The sequence below is a fragment of the Ischnura elegans genome, chromosome 3, assembly GCF_921293095.1.
Source record: "Ischnura elegans chromosome 3, ioIscEleg1.1, whole genome shotgun sequence".
NCBI classification, from domain to species: Eukaryota; Metazoa; Arthropoda; class Insecta; order Odonata; family Coenagrionidae; genus Ischnura; species Ischnura elegans.
This window is the reverse complement of record NC_060248.1, coordinates 59,912,383-59,928,508: the sequence shown is the minus strand read 5'-3', so window position 1 is coordinate 59,928,508 and position 16,126 is coordinate 59,912,383. Positions and strand designations below refer to the sequence as shown.

Here is a 16,126-nt window from a genome sequence, read left to right as displayed (position 1 = left end):
GCAAAATCGTAATGCAGTATGATCTAAGGTTTTCCCGGCGTATCAGTTGCAGAAAAGTTTCTCGGGTTTTCCACCGGTTGATGTCGTCCATGTCTCCCGACGTTTCGATCCGCGACTTGCTGATCATCCTGAGGGGATCTTCCGAAACTTCCGAAATTCTTCGGAAGATCCCCTGAGGATGATCAGCAAGTCGCGGATCGAAACGTCGGGAGACATGGACGACATCAACCGGTGGAAAACACGAGAAACTTTTCTGCAATCGTAATGCAGTGTTGCATTCCGCAGGATAACAACACTTTTCGATGCCTTGCACAGGTTTATCAACTTACGAACAAGTTCTCGAAACGTATCTTGCTCTTATGTCGAAGAACTACTGTAATTACTATTCCGTATGGGCCGCGGCTACGGAAATATTGCAAAGGTGGCGAGAGTGACTAACTAAAAGCAAAAAACGTGGACGCCATGCAATCGGAAAGTCTTTTTTTTTCACTTTTTGGCCTTGAATAAGCTGCAGACCATTTCGGGTTTGGGCGCCAAATTCAAATCCTTGCGACCGTACGGAGCCGGTTCCAAAGTACCGACTTTATGCGATCGGTTCTCAATACCGGTTCCACAGGCCAAGAACCGGCAGAACCGAGAAACGGGTGCTGGAACCGACCCATCTCTAATTACAAAAGTATATAATAGAAATTTTGAAGCAACAAAATTGATAAAAGTGCTATTTGCCAAATATATCTTTTGTTAACCAGTTCCGGAATGGCATTGCGGCACGTTCAGGCACCATGACCCCAATGGTTAAGATAGTATGAATTTTTCAAGAAGGAAATTTTGCAAGACAGGAGAGGTACCTCATATAACTTTCCCCATCCAACACCCTAAAGGGGATTGGGTTGGTGTGGTGGCTAGAGTGTTGGCTTTCCACCCGGCGGACTCGGGTTCAACTCCCGGCAGTGGCAGAGAATTTTCAGAGACTGCCCGATCCCTGCTTGAATGTTGTGTGGGGGACATTTCAAGCGCAACACTCCGTCCGTCGGATGGGACGTTAAGCCGTGGTCCCCTTGGCGCCTTTTGTTAAGAGCAGGCTAATGCCGACGTCGGGTTTCTCTCCACCCTTCCTTCGATACCCTTCCCTCATGGCGCAAATGACCTCAGCTGTCGGTCGCCTCCTCCAAATACCATACCATACCATACCAACACCCTAAATATGGCCAGCAGGTCATCATATGGATGTAGATGAAAATTGGAGCATGTACACAGGTGAAGTTCCATGTGAAGTAGATCGATGCTTATTAGGTAATTTTATCTTTCCAGTGACTTGCTATGTCTGCTGTCATCTAGCAACGAATGAAGGCAGATTTGAATGATGAAGGATCTCTTGCACTTCGTACTTCTTTGGCTTTACTGGAAGGTGAGAATATTTGTTCCTCTTTATTTTGTGGTACCCACCATTCTAAATACCTATGCTGCCCTGTTTGAAATGTATAGAATTTTCGTAGATGCATGTAATCATTTGCTCATTTACCTCTGTACTTATAATCTTTTATGACCATCTGAAGTTACCGACAAAATTACTTTGAAATAAAATATAACTTTTAAAATATACCAAATATTCATAGACAATTGCTCACATTTTTGGTGACATAATCCCGTTTAATGTTCCTATTAACATGTTATTCTAAGTACAATTTTGTTACAATTTTGTTTGAATGTATGGATTACATATTTATGATCTTGTAATATTTGGAGTATATGGATAGCGCATAATAAGTGCAAGTACTTCACGTAGTGAATCTACCTGAGCTGGCATAGCTAAATTTTAGGTTTTGGCTGGTAAATGATTTCATTCCTATGTATGTCATTTCCGACTTAAAACCAATCCAACCTGCTACAAAGTTTTCAAATAGTATCCTGTTTGTAAATCTAGGGGCACCTGTATTGAATGTATGCCTCATTTTACTCTTGGGATGATGTCTTGTAGTAATGCTAAGGATGGGAAAAGTCTGTAGGCATTTCTTATCCGTACATGCCAAAAAATTATCCTGATGAATGATTTCAAATGATATATTTCTTATGAAATAGTGGTGTGCCGTATTTATATTCAACATTTGTCATTTATGTACAGCACTTTTAATAGCCTCCAGTTGTCCAACCATTGTTTTAGTCCATTTAAAACTTTGATAAATTTAATGATTGCCCTTTTTTTAGATGATTAGTATGTACTTCTTTTCAGCTGAATATCTTGTTATAATTTTTTGAAGTTAAAATATTCTCGCTGACTATCACAATAGTCTATGTGAAATCATTCAAAGTAATACAATTTTTAAATGAGTCTTTATTGATTCAGAGTTGAAATTGATATAGTGGAGAGGTGGTGGAAATATCAGTCTACAGATAACTGTCTAAATGAACCTTCTACCCCAAATAAGTCTTCGTATGTCCTAGGCTTCCCTGGTCGCTTGGCTTCATTAGACTTGAATTTTTCGTCTTCCTGGAACCATTCTTTCATACTTTCCATTTCTTTTTTCCAATATTCTGTGGTGAAGAAATACAAACATTGTAGATAGTAAAAGTTTTAATTTAAAAACAGGAGGAATATTCTTTCTCCACCTTTCCTATGAGACACAAAAGTACCTACTTGTTAAATCCTCTAACGTGCCTGCTTCTCCTCCATATTCTTTGGGTAGTATTCTTTGAGGTACATTTTTGTAAAAAGAATCCATATCTTCTCCATGGACATGTAACTGAGAGAATTTTCTATTTTTTACGGAATTTTCAATGAATGACCCAGTGTACAGTTATATATTCTCCATTCTTTTTTTTATATTTCTTCTACAAAAAAGATCTTTTTTAATTTTTTTGTGGAGCAGATAAAAAATCTCTTGCTATCATTTTTATGATAATATTCCTCATTTTTAAAGTAAATATTTAAATTTCGTCATATTTCTGCAAAACTTGCGTTAAGATTTGTGGAAAGGTAAAAAAAAATGCTGAAATTTTTATAGTAGTACAAAATATTCATCTTTTCAAGTGCTCGTGACTAATTAATGAAATTTATGATCGCGAGGTGTTCATATTACATAGAAATATTAAGAAATAGGAATGTACAATGTACTCACCCTGTTTTTTAGTTTCTCTTTCGAGAAAGATTTAAAGAGATTGAATATTGTTTCAAAAGCTGGTGGTGTGTGGATGTAATTGACTGCTTTAAGCCTGATTGGGTATCCATCCTAAATGATGATTGTTGAAAAAAAAAGTTTATGCATCTCAATTGCTTTTGTTATTTTACCTCAAGTAATATACAGCACAAAGAAAATTTGCACTGAATTGTTGAGGCCTTTACTTTGTAGAATTCCATATTTAATGTTTGGAAGGAAATTTCTTAGCTTTTCTACAAAAACACACTTTATTGCCGACTAGTTTCGGTTACACTGTACCATTTTCACTAGTCTTGAAAATGGTACAGTGTAACCGAAACTAGTCAGCATTAAAGTGTGTTTTTGTAGAAAAGCTAAGAAATTTCCTTCCAAACATTCAAAGAAAATTTAGTTATTTGGAGTGATTCCTCGGTCTAAGCCAGGGATCTTCAACCTTTTTTAATGCAAGAGCCAAACTTGGATTTTTTTTTCACAAAAAACATAATTTCAAAGTGCATAATCTTTATTGGTTAAAAAATTCAATCAACAAATGCGATTTTTGACACAGTTTATTTGGTCATCAGAGTGTCATTTACAGGTGCGGAGAGATAAAATATATACTTCAGCATCTAGGGGGCACAATAAATTAGCTGGCAGGCTGCGGGTTGAAGACACATGGTCTATGAGATGGGGTTTCTAGTATTAATCTCAAGTTGTGGAGCCATTTTTGTGTATCCCCAGTTCCGTTCAGAGCAATTTTCTTTGGTTGGAGGAATAAATGTCTGTATTCTCCTTTTCCTTTTTATTCTCTCGGCATTGTGATATTTTGGGAAAAAAATCAATTTCTTTTTATTTCATCCTGAGATTTTTCCACTGAGTTGACTATGGGTATATTTGCCGTCCTAATTTAACATTTAATGAGTTAATGTTCAAGATGAGGATGTGACCAAAGAATATGAAAAGATTTTTATAAAAATTGAGATTTTCTTCTTTTCTTGACCTCTATGTTTAACATTGATTCAATGTCTTCCAAGACCTATTCTCCAAAACATTGAATCAACACAAAATATTTCACCTCTTTGGTCATTTAATTATTTGGGGACTACCTACGGTTTATAAAAATTTAAAAATCATTCCAAGAAACATTAAAAATTGAATATGATGTTTTGAATAAACCAAATAGAAATGCTGTATTGGAGTAGTCGCTACATACCTGAGAGCACTTCATGATTTGCTTAACGACTGTTGGAGTCATTTGTGCAGCATGCCCCAATGTTACATGACTCATATCAAGTAGAATGACCACTCCAGCGGTAATGAATCTGTCATCTTTCATGATCATATAATCCATAAGCATTAAGTTCACTTTGAAGAAATCAGTAATTTTTATTTCATCTGGATCATGTATCCCAACCCTCTGCAAAAGTACTCTTCTTCCCAGGTCATCTGGCTCTGGCAATGGTAGCATGGCACTAGTAAAAAATTATTTCGATGTTTGAATAATTTTTAATGTGTTCACTGTGGCACGTAAAAGTATGTAGTTAATCATGACATGTAAAGATATCGGTTTTTCTTACCCTAAATCTAAGATTTTTTGTGCTATTGGGGCAAAGACATTTCTGTCATTAAAATATGTTCCAAGTGTTGACCTGAATGTGTAAAAGTAGTCAAGTTTTTCCTTTGTTCGTTCCAAGCTGTATTTACATCCTCGTAGAAAAGCTATCAAGAACTGGTCATCTATAAAATAAAATTTAATTTTTTATTGGATTGAAAATACATAGTTATAGATTCACATTCAACCATTTCCAATTCAATTATTCTTTCTCCTCCATACTCTCGAGCTCTCATGCATTTTTACCTCGGGTGTTATACACTATTTGTTGGCTTTTACTCATCCTATCTCAAACATGCCCAGGCTTTAGTTGCAGGGTTGGAAAATGATCTGGGGAAAATATTTTAGGTGTCATCTAACATAGGAATCGTCCAGGAAAATCAGAGTCAGATGATGTCTGACTGAGGACATGTGAGGTATTAATCATTACATAAATCAGTATTAGCCAGGCTAATTTTTAAAAGTGCAGTGCTCTTGTAACTCTAAGCCAAAAACAATAACTTGCAGCCTTAAGTGGATTACATACTTTTTTTATAATTATACCTTTTTTCACATAAACTGTTCCATCATTTGTATGGGCATATTGCCCTCTAATGTATGTTATCTATAAAAAATATGTATTATTATCTCACCTGTTCTAGCCGTAATGTGTGGCTGTTTTGAGAGCCATTCTTTTATATGCTTCAAGTCATCTTCAATCCTTTTTGGATCTTCATTTAGTTGTGTCTTTGCTATTTCCTGTAGTTCTTCAGATAAGGGTCTGATGTCAGGCATGGTTTTCTGCAAAATTTTGTGCAGCATTAGTAGTATTTTTTGTTGCATTTCACATATTCATGCGGAAGATACTTATTTAGTGGTATACATGACTCTGTGATTGTTTTTTCACACGAAATCATGGTAGACTTTAGTAATGAACTTCATGCTTATTTGTCTCTCTCTTGTTGATTTGCTGTCTCTCAGTTATGTAAGAAAAATTAGGCAATTTTAATTGGGTGAAGGCTATCTTGATATAGACACTACCTTACCTGCATACCCTGGATATTTCTATCATCTAGCCACCCTGAATTGTTATAGTTTTTTGATTCTATTTTAGGCATCAGGGACACCAGAATGTAAGTTTTTCAGTCTAAATGTTTTTTTTTCGCTTGAAATCCTCTAATGCTTATGAGAAGATATTATGTTAAGTCTAATGATTCATAACTTAAATTTAATATTTATTTTTGCTTCAATATTAGTTATCAGTAAATAAAGCACAAAAACGATTTTGATAATTATAATTTAAACCTTAATATTAAAATGATGCTGTTGCGAAGTGATACATCATTTCAAGTTAATTTTATCACACGTAAATAAAAAACAATGATAAATACTATTCACATACTGCTGACTGTTGCCAGTAGGTAAACATTTTTTTCCAAAAGTCATAAGTTCTAGCATTAAATTTTAAAATTATGAATGTATGTATTATCATGATGGATGTCCTTGGATGTCCCAGTGCACTGGGACATCCAAGAGAGGGACTAGGCCTGGAGGGTAACCGCCCAGCAGTAATGGGATCCTTTATAACTAAAATTTCTAAAAGCAGATAACACACTCTCCTCCAAAAACCTTCCCTATGTTTATTTCTTGTTGCTATTATTTGTAGTGAGGGCCACTCTTTGCCCAACCTATTACCTTGATTGTATTTTTTTAACCTCCTTACATAGAGTTTAATGACCCCCAAAAAGTTTCAATGGTGCACAAAATGTCATCAAATAGGTGCTCATCCATGATTTTAAATTTGTTTTTCATATTGGGTTGATGTAGTGCCTAGCTAGCTGTCTTTGATTCTCACATAGTGATATATTTACTTTATACTGGTAAGATAACAAATGAAAAAAGCTGATATTTTTCACCTTCACAGAATTGATTTGAACTACCGATAGTGGCGTTCAGAAGTTATTTGGAAATATTTTGAAAATTACGTATGAGTCAGGAGGATTTTCAAAGAAGTGGGAGCAAACTCTCCCCTCCAACTCCCCATACCTGGGTTGCTTTCAAATCTCTACCTTTGCTAAAGTTATTTGGAACACTCAAGGAATTCATTCATGTCCTTGTATGCTTATGGTATTGTACTTCGTTTGAGATAATTTCACCCGTGCAATCTAAGACATTGATGGAATTAAATTTCGAAGGGGTATTTTCTATTGGGTCCGTTGGAGAAAAATCTTGCCCTCGCTCGAGAAAACATCCTGACAATTTCTTGTGTGGTCTAATGGGATGCATGAAGCGCAAACGTAAAAATATAATTTTGACCCCCCACTGGTCCTATCTAAGTTCCATTAGTTTATATTAAATCCTTACAGTTGCAAGTTCATTATAGTTACTTTTTATAATACTGTGGATTTATTTCTGATGAGTGAATGGTCGAAGTTCTGTGCATTTAGCATTCTCTCTGAAGTTTTCTATTTGTCCTCTTTTATTTAATATCAACAAATAATTACTACCATTTTACCTAAAATTACGTTCTGAATAAGTAATGTCATTCCATCGTCGATGGTGTCGAACACATACTTCGAATAGCTGAAGGCGCAGATGAGAGCCTCTTTGCTAAATGTGAGTGGTTTTAATGTAACGTACACAAATAAGATTACGGTTGCAATCACTAAATAATAAGCTCGTTAGAAGATGTAGTCACCGTCAATTTTGATGCAACGATAATATAGATACTGGGAAAAATATGTTCTAAAAGTAATCGTTACCGATTCACAATTACTCCCCATATGTGTTTGTAATGACACCTCTAGCGCTTATACGGCCTGTGATTAGTATCATCACTCACTGCCATTGTCATACCATCGCTATGCAGCATACCCATGTATACCCTCTGCAATGGACCGCGCGTGGTAACCAATGACATCCTCGTCATTACTTGTAGCTCCTTGTGAAGACTCGAGGCGAAATAGACTCCTCGATTCCGAGGTAACTCTCTTATATGCAACCCATGCGAGTGTGTTGCATTTCACTTTGCATAGTTTGGAAATGATGATCACGCAATCAGCCACAAAAAAAACAACAAGGCGGGCGGAATGAAAATTGAACTCATCGCCGAGCGTTTGTCGTCACCTGTGGCTCACGCGAAAAAAGTGGGCCTTGGAATGCCGAATTTACAATATCCCTCAAAGTAGATGACGTCGGAGACAACCACTGTCCTTTAAAATGGATTGGATGAGTTTTTGGGGAAAATGTCTTACTGTGAAGCTCACGTGTAAGATATATGTGAAATGGATAGTTAGTCAGGTATTTGGGCTACTTTGGCAATGAAATAATAGTGGAAAGAAATCTGGTATCGGTAGGGCCGGCCGCGTAGGACGCCAAGCGCTCGTTCCAGTATATATGCAATTGGTTTTTAAGTTCTAAAAATATCGCATTCAATACATAAGAGCAAGGACGTTTTAAGTTCACGCTTAAAAATTATGGAAAAATAAATTTTGTCGACCCCTATTACTTAACCCAGACGGCACAGGAAGTTTTCGTACCTAAATACGAGGGTGGACAATCAAGATACAAAAATCGCGCTTAGGAAGTTACTTAGAAGGTTTTGTTTCTTTATTTCCTTTAATGACGAAAAAAGATGCAAGAGGACTGGCAAATTCATATGCATCGATAAAATTGTATCTCATCGATAAAACTGTATTCGGTCTGGGACTATTTTCTTTCGCGGGTGGTGCCATCTGGTGCCATCGTGCCATATCCTCCTAGAAAAATCACATGTCTTCACAAGCTAGCACAAGGCGTTGGAGATCGCGTCGTTTACGTAACGTCTTACCACATTTCAGGGATTTTTGTGGTTAAGTTTGTGAAAAATAGAGTGTCTGGTAATAGTGAAGTTTCCCTTATTCTTTAATTTCATTCACTGGGCTTCAGAAACGTGTTTGTGAGATATTTTTGTTAAAAATGCCTTTCGTGTGTTTATTGTCGGGATGACGTAATGGAAACTCCGGGACATGGTTCAAGGTTTTAGCTTTCCAAAAGATCCTGAGTTGAAGAAGAAGTGCATTTGGGCGATAAGAAGAAAACATTTCACCCCTACGAAAAGCTGTGAGGTATGTACTCTTTCTCGCTGTAATTATTTGGATGTAATTTTAAGTTAGAAGTGGCTTCGGGATGTTGATGCATCAACATCCCGAACTATTCAGTACTGAAGTACTATAGTACTATTCAGTACTAAAAATGGTGATTCAAAATATTGTAGCAGCAATTCTTTTGAAAATTCTTGCATTTTAGTTGTCTTTTTTGTATTAATTCATTCGGTAAACGTGTGGTTAAAGGAGAAACTAGGAATAAGCTGCCAAGTTTATAGGTTCGAATATTGCTTCTTAGCTTGCCCTATGGTGTATTACACGTCGGCTTTCATCATTTCAAATTATCTTATGCTATAGTTTAAAACAATAAAAATATCAGGCATAAAAATATTTACTAGGTATATTTACGAGCCTAGTAATTTGATTTCTCATGCAGAAATACCAAAAATTGGAAATGATTTGACCTAATAAGTTACATGGTATTTTATTATTTATTAATTTTAGGTGTCTGAGCTTCACATCGCACCTTGTGATATCAGAAAATAATCTGTGGCCTTGGACGAGAAGACGAGGAGAAAATTCTTGCTGAATTGGAGGTGCCCAGATTGGAGGAAGGTACCATTGCTTCACTGTTACCTGTCGCCAAGAAGACAGACATTGTGGCAGAAGTGACATATTTGTGGATGTGGATTTGATTTGTGCAAGTTGGTGCAGTGATAGTGGACGTTCATCGGAGAAAGTATTGACGATAGTTTGTATGTATCGACCAGTCCTCTTTTAAATAATATTCTATTCGAAAGAGAATAAGAGTAATTGTTTCGCTAAATTAGATGTGGGATAGAAGAGAAAATTGGAAATATTATTGTGGTTGACAATAGAAAATACATAATATATGTATTGTATTTCTGTGGGTTTTTTCTTTCCTGCCTCTTTAAAATTTCTTGCGGTGGTGACTTCATGCAAAGTAAGTATAAAATCGGAGGTGTGATCTAAGAGATAACATGTTTTATTTTACAAGTGTTTATGCTGGTGATTTGGCAGGACTTTCATATTTTTAATAGGGTGATACATTTACTGCAGTGACCTAGGGACTTTTACTCATCCCAAATAATTTTTCAAATATTTTAGCGCCTGATATGGGTAAGTTTTAGTAGCTGAGACTGAACTATACGTTAATTTTTGCTTGCATTTTGATGAATTCGATCATACTAATAGCAGATGTGTCAGCAATCCTATTTCATCGGCAATTTTTATTTAAAAATTTTATTTCGTCAGGCTTTAGGGTAAGCTTTTTAATGCTCGTGGGCTATGTGATGTCTTATTTAGTGTCAAAATTAATAAGAATTTACTCTCATTAACATCTCAAGGTTTCCAAGTAAGTACGAGCCACTTAACAATGCTGGATGCTGGGGGTGCGTGAATTAGCCATGAGAATCTCATTTTTCGCAGAGTTATTTAAGTGGCCGAGTAAGTTTTGTAAGTTCTCAATGGGTAAATAATACTATATCATGAATTCTAATTACCATGAAAAACTCACAACCGACAAAACTTTGTCGGTCGTGAGTCTTTCATGGTAATTAGAATTCATGATATGGTGTTATTTACCTATTGAGAACTTACAATTCATAATGATTCGTATCAAGGTTCTCGCTACGGTCGGTAGCTATCGATTGTGTTGCGTTCGATACATTTTTCGATCGTGCGAGTTACGATATATCTAATGTCGACCTAATCGATTGAGATTAGCCTGAGTGCCGTGTTCCTGCGCGCTTCGTATCCAATCGTACGTGCTTAGTAGCGGACATTCACATGCTGCGTACGCGCTTCGTCGACAGGCCGCGAACGGAAAATATCCATTGACGAAAAGCGACGGAGCGGCATAGTATCCCCTTAGTCAATGGGTACTATGTACATACGAATTAGATACGGAGGGTTCTGTGCCGTCTGGGAAGTATTTGTATTTATTATAAAATATACTCAGAGAGAATCCACCTTACCTCTTAGGTTATTTTTGAGGAGTGGCGGCGGAATGTTGTTCGCTTACACTAGAAAAATGACTAGAACCAGACCTGGGTATTTGCCTGCTTTTGGACGATAGGCGGCAACGATTTAATGCCTGGTTTTTTTCCCCCAGCGATCAATGTCAATGAACATTTCTTGGGCTTCAATCCGGGCAAGGTCCTTCATATCTCCTTCCAACGTTTCGATGCGCAATTCGCCAATCGTCCTCAGGGATTTAGAAATCAAATGATTGAATTTATTATAAATATTTGTATTCCTGAATCCCTGAGGACAATGGGCGAGTTGCATATCGAAACGTTGGAAGGATATATTGAGGACCCTATCCGGTGTGAAACCCGAAAAATCTTCACTGCGATATGCGCCAACCATGCGGAAAATACGAGTTGATTGGAGCAAATTTAGGTGACCTGTTACCTCATCGTCTCACCAGTAATCAGTCTCAAAAGAGGTCGGTGATGTCTAGTATTCCACGAAAACAACACGTAATTTGTGATTCATTGCCTGGGTACGGGGATTACCAAGCGAATCTGCAAGGTTACTTAAAATATTCGCCAGTACATGCAAAGTAATTAGTTTCTTTTTATACCTTGTATTGCCGGCTTTTTATCCTGAGAACGGATGGGTATGCTATTTGATGGACTGAGTATGTAGACCCCCTTTTTCCGTAAGGTTACATGCCGTATAACTGGACGAAGCGCGAAATGAAATTTCCCATATGAAATAAGAGATTTTACTTGCCTAACTACGCACTTTAATGAGAAATATCTTTCATGTTATTGTTGCATGTTTGCCATTCTATCGTTCGACGTCGTTCAATCCCAAAGTGGGTATTATTTCAGCCCTTTCTATTTCCCTTTCCCTATCGAGTTCCATCAAATCCGCGATGTTCTTCTCTCTACTGTCCTTCTTCATCAGCCCAAAATACATGTTGGTCTTACTCGGTGGAATTTTAATTCAGAATTTGGAAAATTATCAGAAAGTGAGTAAAATGCGCTTAACTTTAACAATTTAACTCCAACGTACTGCGATTCCAACAGTTCACTGTACTGGATTGTGGATTACATCGCAGGGGACGACGGCTGAGTCAGCTGGCAAGCAGTGAGACACAGAAAAGCATGGACTGCCTGCTCTGGTATCAATTCTATTTCTGCTAAGAATTAAGATCGGGATTGAAATTCCCTCCAAAAATACGTAATTTTCTCAGAGACCTCTGAGGAGCCTTTTTTGGGTCTTCCTCCACGTCTGTACATATCCTGTAACGCGCGTATAGACTCGAAGGGAGACCCGATGAAAGTCCCTTTCACTATCGGACTTCGTGGTGACCTTCATTTGGATTCTCATAATTGGCAAAATATTGGGACTTCGCGGTAACCTTCATTTGGATTCTCATTATTGGAACTTTCATAAATGGAGCCGTAAAATAAATATATCCAGATCACTGAATAATGGTGAAATTTCAGTCGAGCAGCTCTGATCAGAGAGTTTACTTCCAAGCAGCGAAAGCACTCAAGCTCTTGGAATAGCGTCGAAGCGAATAATCTTAATTGAAAGCACTGGAAGATATCGTAGTGAGATAGAAGGGGATCATGAAATTATTATTGCAATTGATGTTCAACGTCTGCTCTATTAGGGAAATATTTTATCAATTTATATCTCAAATACGTATCAATCGATATCAATCAGCGCAAATATTCTGTAGAGTGTGTTTAAACTGTTTGATAAACAGTGATGGAACTTTAAGTTTAGTTTCTGGTGTTGGCACCATGCCTTTTAGCGAAACAATTGAAGTTCTTTGTGCACTCACCTGTTGGTCTTGTGCAGGAGATGCTTTCTCTTCCTTTTCCCACTTCTACACTGAGAGCAGATTCATGTGAAGTGGTATTATATTAGATAAGGCTCAAATCGTATGATATCTTGCACTTCTATTAACTAGAAGTTGATAAGGTAGCTCGGTTAAATGATGCTGCACATTTATTTAAGAAACAACATTTTATTCTTAACTCAATACAGTGAGATAATCATTAATTTCTCATGGTATTCCCAATATCCATCAATTAATATAGCCTGATTGTGGTGATAATTCAATTACTCTTCTTTTGGTAGGTAGAGTTGGTAGAGTCTACAGCTGTATAAAATTAATAAATTAATGTTTTATAGGTATTTATGGTCTACAAGGTGAAAAATATGGTGACAATTATATGATATCTGAATGTGCAAGAATCAATATATATATATGCAATGGTTGTCTGTGGTGACAGCATAAATACCTATTCGGAAGTGAGTATGTAACTCATCAGAAGTTATGCGGAGGAAGTAACAGTACAAAGGCCTTAAAAGTACTATTTTAGATAATATTCAGAGGACTGTGATTACTCTAATCGATTGTCAATTTTCGGAAGGAGCCGTCAACTCCAAAAAGATCATCGTAGGAACGTGTTTTCCCTTGACGCTTGGATTCGTCTGCCTTCACGTTTTCCTGCTCAAGGAACCAGTCTTTGTAGCTCTCCAGCTTCTTCCGCCATTGCTCTGAAATAGAAATAGATTTTTGATAACTCTAATTGCAGGATTTCGCAGCGAGAATTATTATTAGTATCGGAGGCTTTTCGGAGTAGTCGCGTATTCCGCATTGTCAATTAGCGAGCTTTCGCGACCATTGCAGGTTGATAATCATCAGGCAAGGAAGGTACCAGATGTCTGTAATCGCTTGATGATGCATCCTGCAATGACCGCGAAAGCTCGCTTGACGAAGCGGAATACGCAGCTGCTCCTGAAAGCCTCCGATACTATAGATTTTTTTTACCTTATTTCCAATCAAAATTCCATGAACTTAAAGTTTTTGTGAAAGTTTTCACCTTTTTATTAATATTAAGGATTCGTTACCCTACGCATACACGTCTGGTGAAATTTTGAACATAAACGTAAAAGTCGACTATTTAATTGATCTAAGTCCATCGAGGTACCATGGACTTTGAGACAGCGAAAAAAGAACGAGTAAAGAAATGTTGAAATAATATGCCTGGCTATTCAAAGGTTATGTTAGTGGCGAGGCAGTCTACAAAAGTTTTCGAAAGAAATGATAATGTGGCAAATATATAATGAGCTCCACATTGCATAAGTTACTGTTTTTTTTGCATGGAAGGCTTTAATACCTTGTGATAATTGTATTATTTTCTTCCATTACAATATAATCATGGCATTGGTTTATTCATTTTTTTTATAGCTTACCATTTATTTCGCTGATAGGGCCTGCATTCCCACCGTATTCTTCCGGTAGCATCTCCTTCGGGACAAATTTGTAAAGGGAATCGAGTCCGTCGCTGTGAATGTGAATCTGGAAAAATTAAAAATTCATTTTAGCTTGGTGGTACAAATTTATTCGGGATATGAAGATCACTCGAAGGATATTTTCTTCTTAACTTTCCAAGGTATCGGAAGGATTTTATGTAAATATCATGTATATCATGAATTTGCTATAAATTAGGAGAGTTGATGAAATTTTCCTTGAATATAGTGGTGCTGTTTTTGGCGTAATTTTGTCTACCTATTTCTCTTTTGTAGGATAGGAATATTATTTTTTGGTTTTTCAAAAGATTTGAGTGGGTAGTGATAATGTTGATGTGAAAATAAATATTAAGGTGGTTCCTGTTTCATCATGGCGTTGGTGTTCATTTCCTTTTGTAGTATATCCGTGGTAGATAATAATTAGTAACTGTATTACTTCAACTTTCTATGGACTAGTTAGCTGGGGGTGCTGGATAGTGTAATCCCCTAGATACTTACTCTTGAGGGAAAACATATACATTGAAGCAATTCGTTCAATAAGGGTGTCCTGTATAGCCTTCGTGAAATATTATCTCTGTATACAAGTATACTTTTTCACGAAGGCCAACTGTTTCTTCGTCCTTTTTCATCCTTTTTTAGGTTGCATAATCTGGATCGATTCTTAAGTTTACAGCGTCGAAGGTTTTTTTGCGTTTTGGATCAGGGCTTATGTGTATGGTTGATCTGAATCAGTTGCGCTGCTGGCCAAATAAATAAAGTAAATGTGGGTTGCGCAACTTTGCAGGATACGGAATTAACTTTTTCTTTATTTAACCAGGCCCGGGTGAGGCCTCGATGTCTTTCCTTCAATCCCTCTTCCCCTTGACCTGAGCTCTTTTCCATGGTAAAATAATTTCATTTCAGTCATTCAGCTCAGATTTAGATGCAAAAATGGTAGACATATAAGTTTCCCGAAACGCAGTAGAAAATTTTGTAAATAATTTTATCTTCAATTTATTTTATGTGTATTTTAATGGTAATTTGTATGATAAATATGCGGGTTGGCTAAATTATCGCTAAATTTTGTCTCATCATATCTTCAGGATGTGCATTTCTCCATTGATCAAGTGGAGATTTCTGCCGGAATCCGCATTTTCATAAAGCGATGCAATCGGTAGAATGTGTATTATTCTTCGTATCTGCTGTCTCGGTGAACGAATTCTTGTCTACTTATAAATTTTATGCATCGGATAAGAGTGGAAAGGTTGTGCTCTGCTAGTTTTTAAACCTTTGCTTCAAAACTATAGTGTCAAGCGGTTCATGTTAGGTGATACGTCTCTTGTTTCTGACGTCATTACAACCTCTATTATTGGTCAGCGGTTCCAGGAATGGCTTTACGCTTTATGCCGAGTATCCTGGAATATACGCGAGTAGGATGGAGCATGAGGTACATAATCCACTTCAGTATTGGAAATGGTAGAGGGAGAATGATTGCACTTAATTTTGTAAATGGGACATGCCTCACGAGAGAATACGTGACACTGGATAATAGATCCTGCCAAAGTGATCAGATTTGGATTTACTCAACGTTATTCTGAAGTTTGGTGATTTTTATTCATAATGTGCTCCAATGTTTCTGCTTTATTTGTCTTGATAATTACATAAGCATGCTCTGTTTTGTAGGCGCGTCGATACCGGAAATAATATTTTCGTCTGCTCATCATTTGGCGTGTTAAATTGTATAGCCATTAAAATTTGCGATTTACGTATAAAATATGAATTGAAGCAATGATTTTCAGAACGGCAGGTGTTTAATTGGCATGAATTTGAGAGGAAGGGTAATTAAATAATTTTGGAGCTACTAGAGTTGTTCCTTCGATATTTAAAAAGATATATAGTGTAGGCTGATTGGTCGGTTCATGGGGAAAAATGGGATTGTTTGGTTTTGGTAGCTTTAAAGAAGTACAGATTAAGTGGTTGGTCTCAAAACTTTGTTGAATGGACTTAGCTGTTTTTCAATTCAGGGCTTTCAT

General features: G+C 36.8%; 2 protein-coding genes across 2 annotated transcripts in view; both read right to left on the bottom strand.

The window, feature by feature from the left end:
• Nucleotides 1–2,312: 2,312 nt before the first annotated feature.
• Nucleotides 2,313–12,696, bottom strand: LOC124155883 (alpha-tocopherol transfer protein-like). Its single transcript, XM_046530051.1, has 7 exons — nucleotides 12,637–12,696; nucleotides 5,379–5,526; nucleotides 4,712–4,871; nucleotides 4,348–4,606; nucleotides 3,117–3,227; nucleotides 2,636–2,741; nucleotides 2,313–2,532 (listed from the first exon to the last, which is right to left on the bottom strand). Exons 2-7 carry the CDS (start codon nucleotides 5,518–5,520, stop codon nucleotides 2,381–2,383), a joined length of 930 nt encoding a protein of 309 aa, XP_046386007.1. The 5' UTR covers nucleotides 5,521–5,526; nucleotides 12,637–12,696; the 3' UTR covers nucleotides 2,313–2,380.
• Nucleotides 12,697–12,802: 106 nt separating this feature from the next.
• The window catches only part of LOC124155887 (alpha-tocopherol transfer protein-like), a 32,309-nt gene continuing 28,985 nt past the window's right edge, over nucleotides 12,803–16,126 (bottom strand). The window contains exons 7-8 of the mRNA XM_046530057.1: nucleotides 14,058–14,163; nucleotides 12,803–13,358 (exon numbers count right to left, since the gene is read on the bottom strand). Of these exons, the coding sequence (XP_046386013.1) occupies nucleotides 13,207–13,358; nucleotides 14,058–14,163 (258 nt within the window). The 3' untranslated portion in view covers nucleotides 12,803–13,206. The remainder of the gene's footprint in view (nucleotides 13,359–14,057; nucleotides 14,164–16,126) is intronic.